General features: G+C 53.0%; 1 protein-coding gene across 1 annotated transcript in view; it reads left to right on the forward strand.

The window, feature by feature from the left end:
• ADAMTS2 (ADAM metallopeptidase with thrombospondin type 1 motif 2) overlaps positions 1-13,344 on the forward strand; it is a 247,759-nt gene that overhangs the window by 194,876 nt on the left and 39,539 nt on the right. The window contains 5 exon segments of the mRNA XM_027096495.1: positions 2,016-2,172; positions 7,086-7,191; positions 7,834-7,977; positions 8,336-8,468; positions 9,084-9,197. Of these exon segments, the coding sequence (XP_026952296.1) occupies positions 2,016-2,172; positions 7,086-7,191; positions 7,834-7,977; positions 8,336-8,468; positions 9,084-9,197 (654 nt within the window).

Below are 13,344 nucleotides of genomic sequence, written 5' to 3' on the forward strand. Positions count from 1 at the left end.
AACAAGGAGAGATCTCTGGAGGCGCTCATGTGGGCAATTAAGTGCTTGGACCGGGAAGAGACACACGTCAGTTTTACTCACAGCTAATTGGCCAGAGCTCGTCACATGCTTCTCCGAATCACAAGGGGGGCAGGAGTGTACCTCCCTTCCCCTTTTCCAGCATCCTCTGGGCTGTCCACCTCTGTGCCAATGTCTAACAGGTCCTGGCCACCAGACCTCTTGCTCCAGTCTATGACTGACTTCATTAGGACTCAACTACATCTTTTTTTTTTTCTTTTTAAAAAAAATTTATTTATTTTATTTTATTTATTTTTGGCTGCGTTGGGTCTTTGTTGCTGTGCGCGGGCTTTCTCTAGTTGCGGTGAGCAGGGGCTACTCTTCGTTGAGGCATACGGGCTTCTCATTGCGGTGGCTTCTCTTGTTGCAGGGCATGGGCTGTAGGTGCGTGGGCTTCAGTAGTTGTGGCACGCAGGCTCAGTAGTTGTGGCTCTCAGGCTCTAGAGTGCAGGCTCAGTAGTTGTGGTGCACAGGCTTAGTTGCTCTGCGGCATGTGGAATCTTCCCAGACTAGGGCTCAAACCTGTGTCCCCTGCATTGGCAGGCGGATTCTTAACCACTGTGCCACCAGGGAAGCCCCTCAACTATATCTTATTAAAACAAGTAATCTCATCTCTCAGGAGCAATTGGCTCTGTGCTTAGGACTTGGGAACTGGTCTGCCATCTTTTAAGCCATTGACTTGGGTAACTCACGAGATGCCTGGCAATGACTAGTCCTCCCTGGCCTTGAATCGTTCTTCCTTCTTCTGCAACATGCTGGCTTACTAACAATACCCTATATCTTATTCTCTGCTACTTATACACAAAAAGAGAAATATGTGGCTCTGCTTGATGGATATATTTATGCAAGAGAAGAGACAAAACATCTGCTTACATGTCTACCAAAGAATGCATAGTTCTACTTTATGGACAGATGTATCCTTAAAGTGGAAAAGAACGTGCCCAGTACTCTCTGCCTAGAGGGAACCACTTTGATGGTGGGAGTATGTGGTGAGAGCAGAAACTGGAGTGTCTGCTGTGAGGATTGTGGAGAGAAAAGGGATGAGTGCAGCTTATAGGAGACTTGATTTTGAGATGACACAGTGTATGTTTCATTTGTGGAGGAAGTTTAGGGCAGTGGATTGAATATAAACTTTGGTTTCAGGCTTCCTAGCTGTGTGACCTGGGGCAAGTTACTTGACCTCTCTGAGTCTCAGTTTCTTGCCTCTTCTCTCAGGCTCTAGAGTGCAGGCTCAGTAGTTGTGGTTGTGAAGACTGAATGAGAGAGTGAATGCCAATGCCATGGTGCAGATCAGGCTGCAGTGCTGCCAGTTTAGCAGCCAGCCTTGGCTAGTAGGTATGTGTCATGACACAAAATGGACTGTGGTTGCTCCCAGTGGCTTCCTGTCCATGGATCCTGAGGGAATTATCCCTGTGCTCCTGTTCCTTATGTGGCTCCTTTGCTGTATCTGCTGCAAGGTTTTTCCCTCCCTTGTGTCGTTTTCTGCAAATAGCTTCTATCAAGGGGAAAGCACAGGTCTCTGGGCTTGTAGTCATACTGGGAGTTCTGTCTCCCCTGTCCTGGAGCCTGCCAGAATGTAAGCTCTTCAGGGTGACCGAGGTTCATTGCATTTGCCTCCTGGCCAGGGCCTGCACAGAGCAGGGGCTGAATAGGATGCAGGGGCCCTGGAGGTGGGGTGGGCTGAATGGACTCTTTGAGGCTTTAGACGGCCTCAGAGCTTGGCTCCCACGTCTCACCTGAAATTGTGCAGTGACTTTGTGTGGAAACTCGTGCAGGTATGTGGAAAGGCCGGGGAGCCTTTCCATCCACTCAGGAGAATGGAGCCAAGTGGGAGGGGGTCTTGAGAACGGACTGGGCTTAGCGCCACCTGGCCCAGGTCCCCGGTAGATGGGGGCTGCTCAGCTCCCATCAGGACCACCAGACGCCAACCCCTCTGTTTGTCTCTCCTGCCCCTGCAGTCTCTGAGCCTCATTGAGATTGGGAACCCCTCTCAGAGTCTGGAGAACGTTTGCCGCTGGGCCTACCTCCAGCAGAAGCCAGACTCCGGCCACGATGAGTACCATGATCATGCCATATTCCTCACACGGCAGGACTTCGGGCCTTCAGGCATGCAAGGTGAGCCCCTGGCCCTGCGAGGGCCCCCTGGCAACTTTGGCCTGCGCTGGGAAGGGTGTCTGGGCAAGGGGGCCTGTGTCGAGGGGGAAGGGTAAGTGCTAGTGACCTCCTAGCTCTTGCAAACCACCAGGAACTCTGACCTTTCCCCCAGGAAACTGCATCTCTGGGAGGGACAGAGAGGACCAAAGGTAGTGAAATGGGCAGAGTCTGGGGCTGGCAGCCTCAGCCCAGACAGGATCTGAGGCTGGGTTTCAGAGTTTTTTGCTTCCTCCAGCGTTCACAAAACAAATTTGAATAAATTTTCAATCTTTAACAGTTAAGAAACTTTACTTAAAAATTCAAACTATATAAAACAGATCGAAAAGAAAAAGTTGAAGGTCTACAATCATCGTTGAAGATTTTCACACATAGCAAGGCTGCACACCACACCGTGATGGATCTCTTGCAGTGAATGTTGAGTGAAATAAGCCAGTCAGAGAAGAATATATACTTATGATTCCATTTATTTCAAGTTTGGAAGTGAGCAAAACTAATCTGTGGTGTTAACAGTCAGGAGTGGTCAGGAGGGAGGGAGTCGCTGTTGGAAGAAAGAAGAGGCTTCTGCAGTGTGGGGACAGTTTTATTTCTTCATCAGGGAGGTGGCTACACAGGTGTGATCACTTTGTGATAATTCACTAGTTGTGTCCTTATGATTTGTGCATTCTTATGGCGTATATTATACTTCAAAAGAAAGAGCTTTAACGACCTATATAAAAATGTATATTCAGGGGAGTGGACCCTGTTTCACTTCACCCCCATCCTCTACAGATAGTCATTTTTATTAGTTTCTAGTTGATCATTCCAGTGATCTTTTTTTTTTTTTTTTTTTTTCGGTACATGGGCCTCTCACTGTTGTGGCCTCTCCCGTTGCGGAGCACAGGCTCCGGACACGCAGGCCCAGCGGCCATGGCTCACGGGCCCAGCCGCTCTGCGGCATGTGGGATCCTCCCGGACCGGGGCACGAACCTGTGTGTCCTGCATTGGCAGGTGGACTCTGAACCACTGTGCCATCAGGGAAGCCCCAGTGATCCTTTTTATAAAAATAAGCATATTTATCTGATATAGGTGCTGATTCCTTCCAGCACTTTCTTCCATGACTTATTTCATATGCACCGCTCTGCTGTCTTAACCTGCAGCTTCTCTCTGCCAACCACTTGTCATATTCACGTAAATAGAAAGACTTCTTAAGTGACCCCTGATCAGAGCTAGGATTAGTTCATGTTAACAGAACACCTCTGAGGCACTACTGTTGCCCCCTTTGCCATGCAGATCAGCACCACAGTGGGAAGCAGGTGGGAACACAGAGTGTGACCCCAGATCCCACCAAGCACAGAATACGGCTCCTAGTTGGTGTGGGTGCCTCCCCACTGGGAGGGGGCTGCTAGCTCCCCTTCAAGCCCTACACCAGTGTGGCCAGCTGACAGACAGAGCACCCTGTCTGCCCTTGGTCCAAGTGAGAGCTCTAATAGGGAGCAGAATTGTTCCATAGGAGAGAAACCAATACAACCTTTGTATTAAGTGACCTCATTCTTCATTTAAAAATGTGAAAGGATAGCTAAGGATTACCAGACATGAAAAAAACGATAGGATGAAAAGGATGGACCAAGATGCAAAATAAAATTATAAAACTGACGCCGGAGGAAACAGATAATTTAAAGAAGGGAAAAGCACAGTTTATAAAGTAATATCCCCAGAATGAGGAACTACATCTGTAAACCCAGAACAGGTTGCAAGGAAGAATTAGAGAACAAAGGGTTTTCATTAAATTAAAGATTTGACGGTGTCGACTAAAAAATTAAATGCCCAACCTAAAGGCTGAGTCACAGAAATTTTTCGGACTTCAAGCCCGGGAGGCAGCATCTCAAGTAACCCTGAGAGAACTGCTTCGAGGAGGCGAGGGGGTAGCTAGGATACACAGGAGTTTTGCAACAAAGGGCAGATAATAAGAACAAAAGATTACTGTTAATTAAAGAATACTAGAAACCTCAAGTTAAGGCATTTACTGCTTTTCTGTGTATGGGAAAATGCAAGAGTCTGGGCTCACTGAAGTCATTCCTTTGATATGCACCTCAGCTATCTGGAGCCAGTATCCTGTGTTTTCATATCCAGAGTTTCCTCAGGGCTCACCGTGGGGATTGGCTGAAGTCTGATGGCTGCTAGAAGACAAGTATTCTTTGCCTCAGGGTTCACCAGCTCACCGGTGGTGGCTGCAATCGCTGATTACTGTGACATCCTTTGTGGCAGGCAATATTCCATTTCTCAGTGGGTAAAATAGAAAATTCAAAAGCTGAAATAAAAAGTCTACGGATCGGGCTTCCCTGGTGGCGCAGTGGTTGAGAGTCCGCCTGCCGATGCAGGGGACACGGGTTCGTGCCCCGGTCTGGGAAGATCCCACATGCCACGGAGCGGCTGCACCCGTGAGCCATGGCCTCTGAGCCTGCGCGTCAGGAACCTGTGCTCCGCAACGGGAGACGCCACAACAGTGAGAGGCCCGCGTACTGAAAAAAAAAAAAAAAAAAAAAAAAAGTCAACGGATCCAAAAAGATTAAAATATGAGAGAAAAGTTGATGTAGAGGCTCAATCCAGGAAATACAATATCTATCTAAAAAGATTTCCAAAAAGAAAATAACAGCAGAATAAAATAAGAGGGAAGGATATAAAGCAAATAATACAGATACATTTTCAAGTCTTCAGATCCTAAAAGTTCATGTAACGCTAATGTAGGTGAATGAGAAATACTCATACTGAGGCACATATTCATGTGCAAGCTTTGCATGCAAAGGACAAAGAGAAGACCACAAAGGTTTGCTCTAGCGCTGATTGGAGAACAATCATCTCAAAATCTACAGAGCAAAGAATGCTTTACGACATAGATTTTCCTGTTTATTAGAAGGGAAAAAGACAATACGATGCTTTTACAGACAAGTCTGAAACCAGCACTCCCCCCTCACACTTCCTTCCCTTCTGTGCTTTTCTCTGGGAGCACGTTGCCTGGGACCTCCCTGTGAGGTCTCAGAAGAGTGAGACTGAGTCGGGGGTGTTGACTTAAAAAAGAATATATTCACAACGTGAGAGTTGCGAGTTAAGTTTTATTGGGGGCAAAATGAGGACTGCAGCCCGGGAGGACAGCGTTTCAGAAAACTCTGAGAAACTGCTCCAAGGAGGCGAGGGGAGGAGCTAGGATATAGAGGAGTTTTGCAACAAAGAGCAGGTAATTGGGAACATCAAAAGATTGTTGTTAAATAAAGAGAACCAGAGATCTCAAGGTAAGGAATTTAGCGTTTTTCTATGTATGGGAAGATGCAAGAGTCTGGGCTCACTAAAGTCATTCCTTTGATATGCACCTTAGCTATCTGGGGCCAGTATTTTTACCTCCTGAGTTTCCTCAGCGCTCACAGCAGGGAGTGGCTGCAGTCTGATGGCTGCTAGATGGCAGGTATTCTTTTCAGCCCTGAGTTTCCTCAGGCCTCACCAGTTCATGTTGGAGGGCTGCAATCATTGGTGACTGTGACATCCTTTGTTTATTAATATGGCAGGAAATATTCCATTTATAAATATTCCATTTATCAGAGGACAGGATGGCTTCTTACTTGGTGGGCCACTAGGACACCCAGGCTTCTAAACAGAGGCCCCCTCTGGCACACAGAGGTCTGTATGTACTTCTGTATCTTGTCCAGGGGCAAGTGGCTAGGCCCTGTTCTCTGGATTTCCTCCATTTTGGGTGGGGTCATCATGTACTCCCATCACCCTCCCCATCCCCATGGGTGAGAATGTTGTCTTGTAAGGCTTCCCTGGGGACATCTTAAGACACCCCATGATCAGGCTCAGCCTAGTCAAGGGGGGTCATTCTTCCACGAACCAGCCATGCCACAGGGAGGCCTTCCTGGCCTTCCTGCCTGGGTGGTTCAGGCTCATTCCTCAGCCCTGCCCTCATTCCCTGTCAGGCTCCATTCCCGACTTCTTCCTTGGACCACACACTCTAATTGGGCTGGCAAAACCCACTGTGTCTCCTTACTGTTACCTGTGAATTCAGTGGCTCTTCAGAAGCCCTTGAAAGGGTGGGGTGGGCCCACAGGGCTGCTGGAGGGCCCGTGGCATCTCATGTCGGGGGTTGGCCTGCTGCAGCTGCTCCTCCCCATTCTCCATCTTGCCCGGGACAGACCCCTGGACCCCTCAGCAGGAATGTGGCTCATAATCTCCTCAGTCAGAGTGCAGAGTTGCCGGGCCAAGGGCTCCGAGGGCCCCGTCGTCTGTGGCTGGTCTGCCCCCCAATCCACGCAGCCAGTCCCCTCTGCATGACTCAGCAGGGCAGCGTAGCACCTTGGCTATCCTTGCCTGACCTGCCCCGGAACAGCTCAGGGCCACCCTCACTGTAGCCTTCTGTGCACTATGGAAATCCATCAGTTGAGGACCCAGAGAAGGACCTATGGACCACGAGGGAGCCAGGGAAGGTCCCGAGGGAGTGGGCTCAGGGTATGGTGCCGGGCACCGGGGCCAGGGTTCCTGGCCAAGGTTCCTGCAGCACCAGGGGCAGGTGTGGAGACAATGTGCTACCCAGGGGCCAGAAGGCCACCCAGCCAAGCGGGGGGAGGAGCGCGGGAGGTGGCCTGAAAGGGAATAGCGGGAAGGAGGTGGCAGAAAGCCTTAGCAGGTGAGACCTGGGCTCCGGAAACTGAGCTTGCTGCGGTGTGGCCACAGACGGGCAGGGCCGAGGCCCGCTGCCCTGGGGGAGGGGACAGGTGCTCTCCTGAGCCGTGCCAGCCACGGGGGCAGTTGGCTCTGCTCATTCGCTCTGGGGGTGTTGGGGTCAGGGCCCCCAGATTTGGGCAGGACTCCGAGCCTGGGACCTGGAGCCACCCTTTGTCCCCTTCCAGGCTATGCTCCTGTCACTGGGATGTGCCACCCCGTCCGCAGCTGCACCCTGAACCACGAGGACGGCTTCTCCTCAGCGTTCGTGGTGGCCCATGAGACTGGCCACGTGTAAGTGGACTCACCATCCTTGTTGTCTGAGGAAGGTCGGGGTTCAAAGGGCCCCGCTTCTCCTCTGTGCCCTGAGAGGGACAGGCCCTGTATGAAAAGCCCTTGGGATGTGATGTCCTGTCTCCGTGCTGCACAGGACGAGCTGGAGGCCACTTTCTGCTGAAGGCCCCAGGCAGGAGCTGGGGGCTTTCCACCCATCATGCCATTCAAGCACCTGGGCAGGGTGGGGTTCTTCTTACCCCATTTTACAGATGTGTAACTGAGGCTCTGAGGGAGCCTTCCCCAGGAGCACAGAGCTGGAGTTGGGGAAGTTACTCCGCCTGGGTGTGCATGCCGCTGGGTGTGTAGAGAGGGCTGTGGCTGCCTCTGCCTCCACCGCATTCTCATGTAACAGTGCTCTGCCTTGGGGACAGGATACCTGAGGGGGCTGCTGCTGGATGCTGTCACCTCAGAGTGCCCCTGACTTTAAAGTTAGCTGGTAGCAAATGGGTACCACCTTGCTCAGGGCAGACCAAGCCAACTAAGGTGGGGGGGCAGCTCGGGGAGGTTAGGGGTGCCCTCTGAGCATTAGGGTGGGGTGGAGCTGACAGGTGAGTGCGGCCAGGTGAGGGTCCAGTGATGCTGCCTTGTCTTCCCGCACAGGCTGGGCATGGAGCATGATGGGCAGGGCAACCGCTGCGGTGATGAGGTGCGGTTGGGCAGCATCATGGCGCCCCTGGTGCAGGCAGCCTTCCATCGCTTCCACTGGTCCCGCTGCAGCCAGCAGGAGCTGAGCCGCTACCTGCAGTGAGTACCACCTGTATCTCCCAAAGACGAACCCGAAGTGCCGGTCTCAGCGCCTCCAGCCTGAGGTGCAGGGAAGGGGAGAGGGGGACAGCAGTACGGGACGGGGGTATCCCATTGTTGGGGGCTAGGTTTTGGATGGAAAGTGGTCATGACAGCTGCACCTTTAATGGACACCTGGTCCTGGGTAGCTTATGCCAAAGAAAACAGGTGCAGCAGGGAAACTGAGGCAGCACAGCCTAGGGCTGGGGTGTGCAGGCAGGCCCACCCCCGAGGCTCCATGAGGGGCCTCAGTTGCCTCCTGGGCTGGATGGCCAGTCCTGTTGAAGGCAGCTTGTGGCACCCATGTGTCCCCTCCCAGCTCCTATGACTGCCTGCGGGATGACCCCTTCACCCACGACTGGCCAGCGCTGCCCCAGCTCCCGGGGCTGCACTACTCCATGAACGAACAGTGCCGCTTTGACTTCGGCCTTGGCTACATGATGTGTACCGCGGTGAGTGTCGGAGCCCACGACACCTCCAAGGGCTGGGCGGGGGGAGTCTGCCCCAGATCGGCCTGGCTTCCTGGGGGGCGGCTGGTGTTGGGTGGCTCCCTGGCACAGGGTGGAGCAGCCCTCCAAAACAGCAGCCTCTCCCTCCATACCCACTGCTCTTTCCCCAGTCGGCACCCAGTGCCCTCCTGGCTGGCCCAGACACGGCTTTAGGAGGGATTGAGGCAGTGGAGTGTTCAGCAGGTGAACAGCGGGTGCTCATGGGACCCTGCAATGACCGCCCCTCCTGCCTGGGCCAGAGGAAGGCCACCAAGCCTTCATGCCAAGCACACTTGTGCCCAGCTTTCTGTCCAGGCTCCGTGAGAGGTGCAGCCACCAAGGTCTGGAGGCCGGGGAGGCTGAGCAGCCTGCAAAGACGTGAAGCACCGTACTGTCTGCTCGAGGTCCTCACAGCCCCAGAATCACACGGAGCTCAGGGCACCACACAGGCCTGTCATGGGTGGACAAGTCATTTCTGGCTCTGCAGCAGTGCAAGAGGACCCTGGGCGACAGGGCGGCACCCCTGGAGGGCCCCTGAAGTGGGAGGTGGCCTGGCTAGCTGCTGGTGCTCTCTTCTAGTTCCGGACCTTTGACCCTTGCAAGCAGCTGTGGTGCAGCCACCCTGACAACCCTTACTTTTGCAAGACGAAGAAGGGGCCTCCCCTGGATGGGACCATGTGTGCACCAGGCAAGGTGAGTTGGGGCAGAGGGCAGGCACTGTGACATGCACAGATCTCCAGGGACAGGCCCTGCAGGGCCCTCGGAGTGGGGCCAGGGGTCTTCTCAGGGGACCCCTTCCTCATTTCTAACAACCCCACACTCCACAGCTTCTGCCCCGTGCACTCTTTCTTCTACGGGAGGGAACCTGGTGTCTCAGAGTTCCTCAATGTGCTTCAAGCCCCACTGCAGGAATCCCCTCCTCTGAGGACCAGTTTCAGGGTTCCAGCAGCCTTCCACCTCCCCCTGCACACTATGGGTGACTGGGTCACCTCATCTTGAGGCCAATATTGGCCAACATTCTGGTGACCACGGGATCCTCAGGCCCAACATCAGGCTTGGCCTTTCTATCCTCTGGCGCCTTGGTGTTTGGTCCCTGGTGGGCAGACTTGTCCCTGGAGGTAGCTGGATGGCCACCCACCAGCGCCTGCCTGCTGCCCCAGGCCCTCTTCCCACCTTCCCACCTCCTACTTCCAAAGCAGCAGAACAAAGGGCTTCTCCTTCCAGCCCAAACTCCGGGCCTGATTCTCATTGGTTCAGATGAAATCGCACTCCCACTCCTCCTCCAAGCACTTGCTAGGGGGCTGGCTTATGCAGGTGAGCCTAAGCCTCATCCAGGAGGATTCAGCCCAGGGAAGACACGCAGACACAGCAGCACCCAGTGAGGCCCAGGAGAGGACTCCAGCACATGTCCCCCAGAGTCAGGCCTAGAAAGGCACCCAAACCACCTGAGCCTGAGGTTCCTACACCGCAGGTCTTAAATTCTGCTTTATTTTAGAAGCCCTGGCAGAGCTTCTTAAAGTTATGGATTTCCAGGTCCACCCTGAAGATTTTGATTGGGAATGAGGGCTGAGAATTGTTTTGTTCTTTATTTGTAAAATTATGGTAAAGTTCACATAACTTAAAATTCATCACTTTAACCACTTTCAGTGGCTTTTAGTACCTTCATAATGTTGTGCAACCATCACCACTATCTAGTTTCCAAAACTTTTCATCACGCCAAAGAGAGACTGCATTAAGCAGTGGCTCCCCATTTCTCTCCTCTCTCCAGCTCCTGGCAACCACTAATCTGCTTTCTCTGTCTATGGGTTTGCTTATTTTGGAATTTCATGTACGTGGAATGATATAATATGTGCCTTTTGTGTCTGGCTTTTTTCACTTAGCATAATAACTTCAAGGTTCATCCGTGTTGGAGCAGATATCAGTGCTTCATTCCTTTTTAGGGCCAAATAACATTCCACTGTATGGATAGACCACATTTGTTTATCGTTTGATGGACACTTGGGTTTTTTCCACCTCTTGGTGTTTGTGAATAGTGCTGCTAATGCACATTCATGCGTATGTTTCTTAGAAGACACGGGAAACGGTATTTTTAGGAGATGCCCCAGGTGATTTAGCTGTGCCACTAGCCTTAATGAACTGTCAGAAGTTGGAAATGAAATGTTGTTAGAAATACTCCAGGGACTTAGTAATGCCAGAACTGACCTCCTAGCCCTGCTCCCCACAGGAGCTCGAGGGAGGGAACGGGGCCCCAAAACATTTGCTATAATCCCAGTGGGGAGCGCAGTAAGTGCTAAACTGATGAATGAGACTAGCTCAGCATGGCCTCCTTCCCCGGTCTGCCCCTCCAAGTCCAGCCCTGGGTGGAGAGAAGGAGTGGGAGCAGACCCTGCACAGTGTGCTCGCCCAGGGGTGTGTGTGGCTGGTCTTCACCCACAGGACCACTGACCACTACAAAATGTGGGCCAAAGAGTGCCTGACCGCCAGCTGATTGGCCCACTTCTCCTGGGGGGGGGGGGTGGGCGTGGGGTCTGGTGAGGAAGGTGGGCAGATGTGGCCAAAGTACCCTTTCTCACAGAAAACACTGACTCAGTGACGACCTTTCACTCTTTTTGGTGGTAGGACCCTTAGTTCATTTAGCCCAGTAAAAACCCCATCATTTTATGTATTAAAAAACAGTCTTGTGCTGATTGAGGGGGTGGAGATGGGGCTTAGCTCAGCCTGCCCTCGTGCACAAGGAGCATAGGTAGAAAGCTGACCTAGGTGAGGGATTCCTGGTGTGTGTGTGGAGTGGGGCTGGAGGGGCAAAGGGAGAGAGGAGGATGGGAAGGGGGAGAGAGGAGGACGGGAAGGGCACCTCCCGGGGGGCCTATCAGAATCCTCTGCCTCTATGAGTTTCTTATTGCAATGTAATCTTATATTTGGAAAGCAATCATCCTTTGTCTCTCCCTTTCCTGCAAGAACAGCCACAGGGCCCAGGAGAGAGGAGAGGCAGAAGGGAGCAGGGGAAAAGTCTAGGCAGGTTGGAGAAATAGCAGGTCATCTCAGGGACCAGGGCTTTGCCAAGCTCAGCTGTCCCTTTCCGTCCCTCTCTGCCCCCATTGCAAGACCCCTGGCAGGGGGTCACACAGCACTCAGGCTCTGCCTGGGGTCCTCATGTCCACAGTGGGTCATCCCAAGCGCATTCTCCCCTCTTGGCTTCCAGCACTGGATTATATCCCTGCTTACTCACAGTTTCCTACACCCACCATTTCCCAGAGACGGAACAATGTATCTGTATTCCATCCGCAGAGATGACCTGGGGAGAAGGAACAAAACTACAGACGAGCCAACTCCACTGCCTGCCCCTCAGTTGGATGGCTTTTTCATTGTCTGCCTGGGTTCCCACAATGGGGTGTGAAGGGTGCAGAGTGCATGTGTTGGTGAGATCAAGTGGAGAGGGATGAGGGCCAGTGGGCACACGGCTTTCTCATGGAATCAGGAGTTGTGGGCAGGCGTGTTTGGCTGAGAGGGGAGAGGTGAGCTCGTTGCTCTTGGACATAGATGTGGGCAGCGGACCTGAGGATTAGGCTGATTAGTCACCTCAGCTTCATATCCATCCATCCATCCATGTGTCAGGCTCCCTCTGCCTCCATCAGACCTCGCTGTCTGTGGGGGTTGGCCACGAACGTGACGAGGCAGCCATGACATGGTGGTGAGGAACGGGTTGGGGAGGGGCCTGTCGGGAGCTCAGAGAGGCTTTCTGGTCAGCGGCCCCAGCCAAATCTCAAAGGGTGGAGAGACGTGGGACCAGTGCTTCAGGCGGGGGGACCTCATTGGGCGGGAGCATGATGAGGACGGCTGGGGAGGGTGGATGAGAGGAGCATGATGTTTTAAAATATAATGTGTCAGTAGAAAAGTTGAGGTACAGTAGGGCCAACAGATCAAGACAATTGCCATTGACAAGATAGTGTGTTCCTCACAAATCCCAAAGGGAGGGACCACACCACACCGTGGCGGGGGGGGGGGGGGGGGGGCTGTCGGGCACACAGGGAAGCATCAGGATCAGTTGGAGAGCAGAGGGCGGCAGGAACTTCAGTTTCTGCAGAAAGGAATGGCAAGGCAAGGTAAGCAGGCTTAGGTTTGGCTGCTGTGAATAATTTCAGTGCGCTCTGGGCCATAGGGGCTGCCCCTAGTTGTCTGGTACCTGACTGGCCCTGGAGTGATTAGGATGGAGGATGGTGGCCTGGAATTTAGGAGCCCTGATGAAGGAGGTGGCTCTGTGCGCTCTGGATTGATTGGTTTGCACTTGAAAATTGCACTTGTGGATGAGTTGTTTACTATTTCTAGGAACTGGCTAACCCTGGGAGGGACGGTGCCCCCAGGGTCAGCAAGGCCCGGAAGTGCTCCGCAGGAGACTGGGTGATGGTGGGAGAGAGGGAAGGACTGATTGAACTGATGATGGCTGTTCCTGAGCCTGCTTCATCACCTGCCCTGTCCAGGGTGCTGGGGACATGGCTCAGATCTGCTCTCAGACAGGTGCACCCTGTGGCCACACAGTGTATGCCCTGGATACCCTGGAGGCAGGGTCAGGCCAAGCACAGAGGGTCCCCCCAGGTGCCTCTACCCTGAAGGCCAGGCTTGTGGGCTCACCTTGCCCTCCTTGCCTGAGCCAGGGTCAGGGTCATGGGCGGGGTGCAGATCCAGCTGGGTCAGGATGGCTCCTGCGTCAGTGTGTCTTGTCAGGGAAGAGTCCTTCACGTGTCTCACATTCACCGGCAGTGTCTTGGGGAAGCAACGCCCACCCTAAGTTTTCATGAATTCAGAAGGACTGTTTCAGAAACATGTGCCACGGTGCTTATCC

This window comes from Aethalodelphis obliquidens, unplaced genomic scaffold (genome assembly GCF_003676395.1).
Source record: "Aethalodelphis obliquidens isolate GAN/ISIS:26980383/991018 unplaced genomic scaffold, ASM367639v1 scaffold102, whole genome shotgun sequence".
Lineage (NCBI taxonomy): Eukaryota > Metazoa > Chordata > Mammalia > Artiodactyla > Delphinidae > Aethalodelphis > Aethalodelphis obliquidens.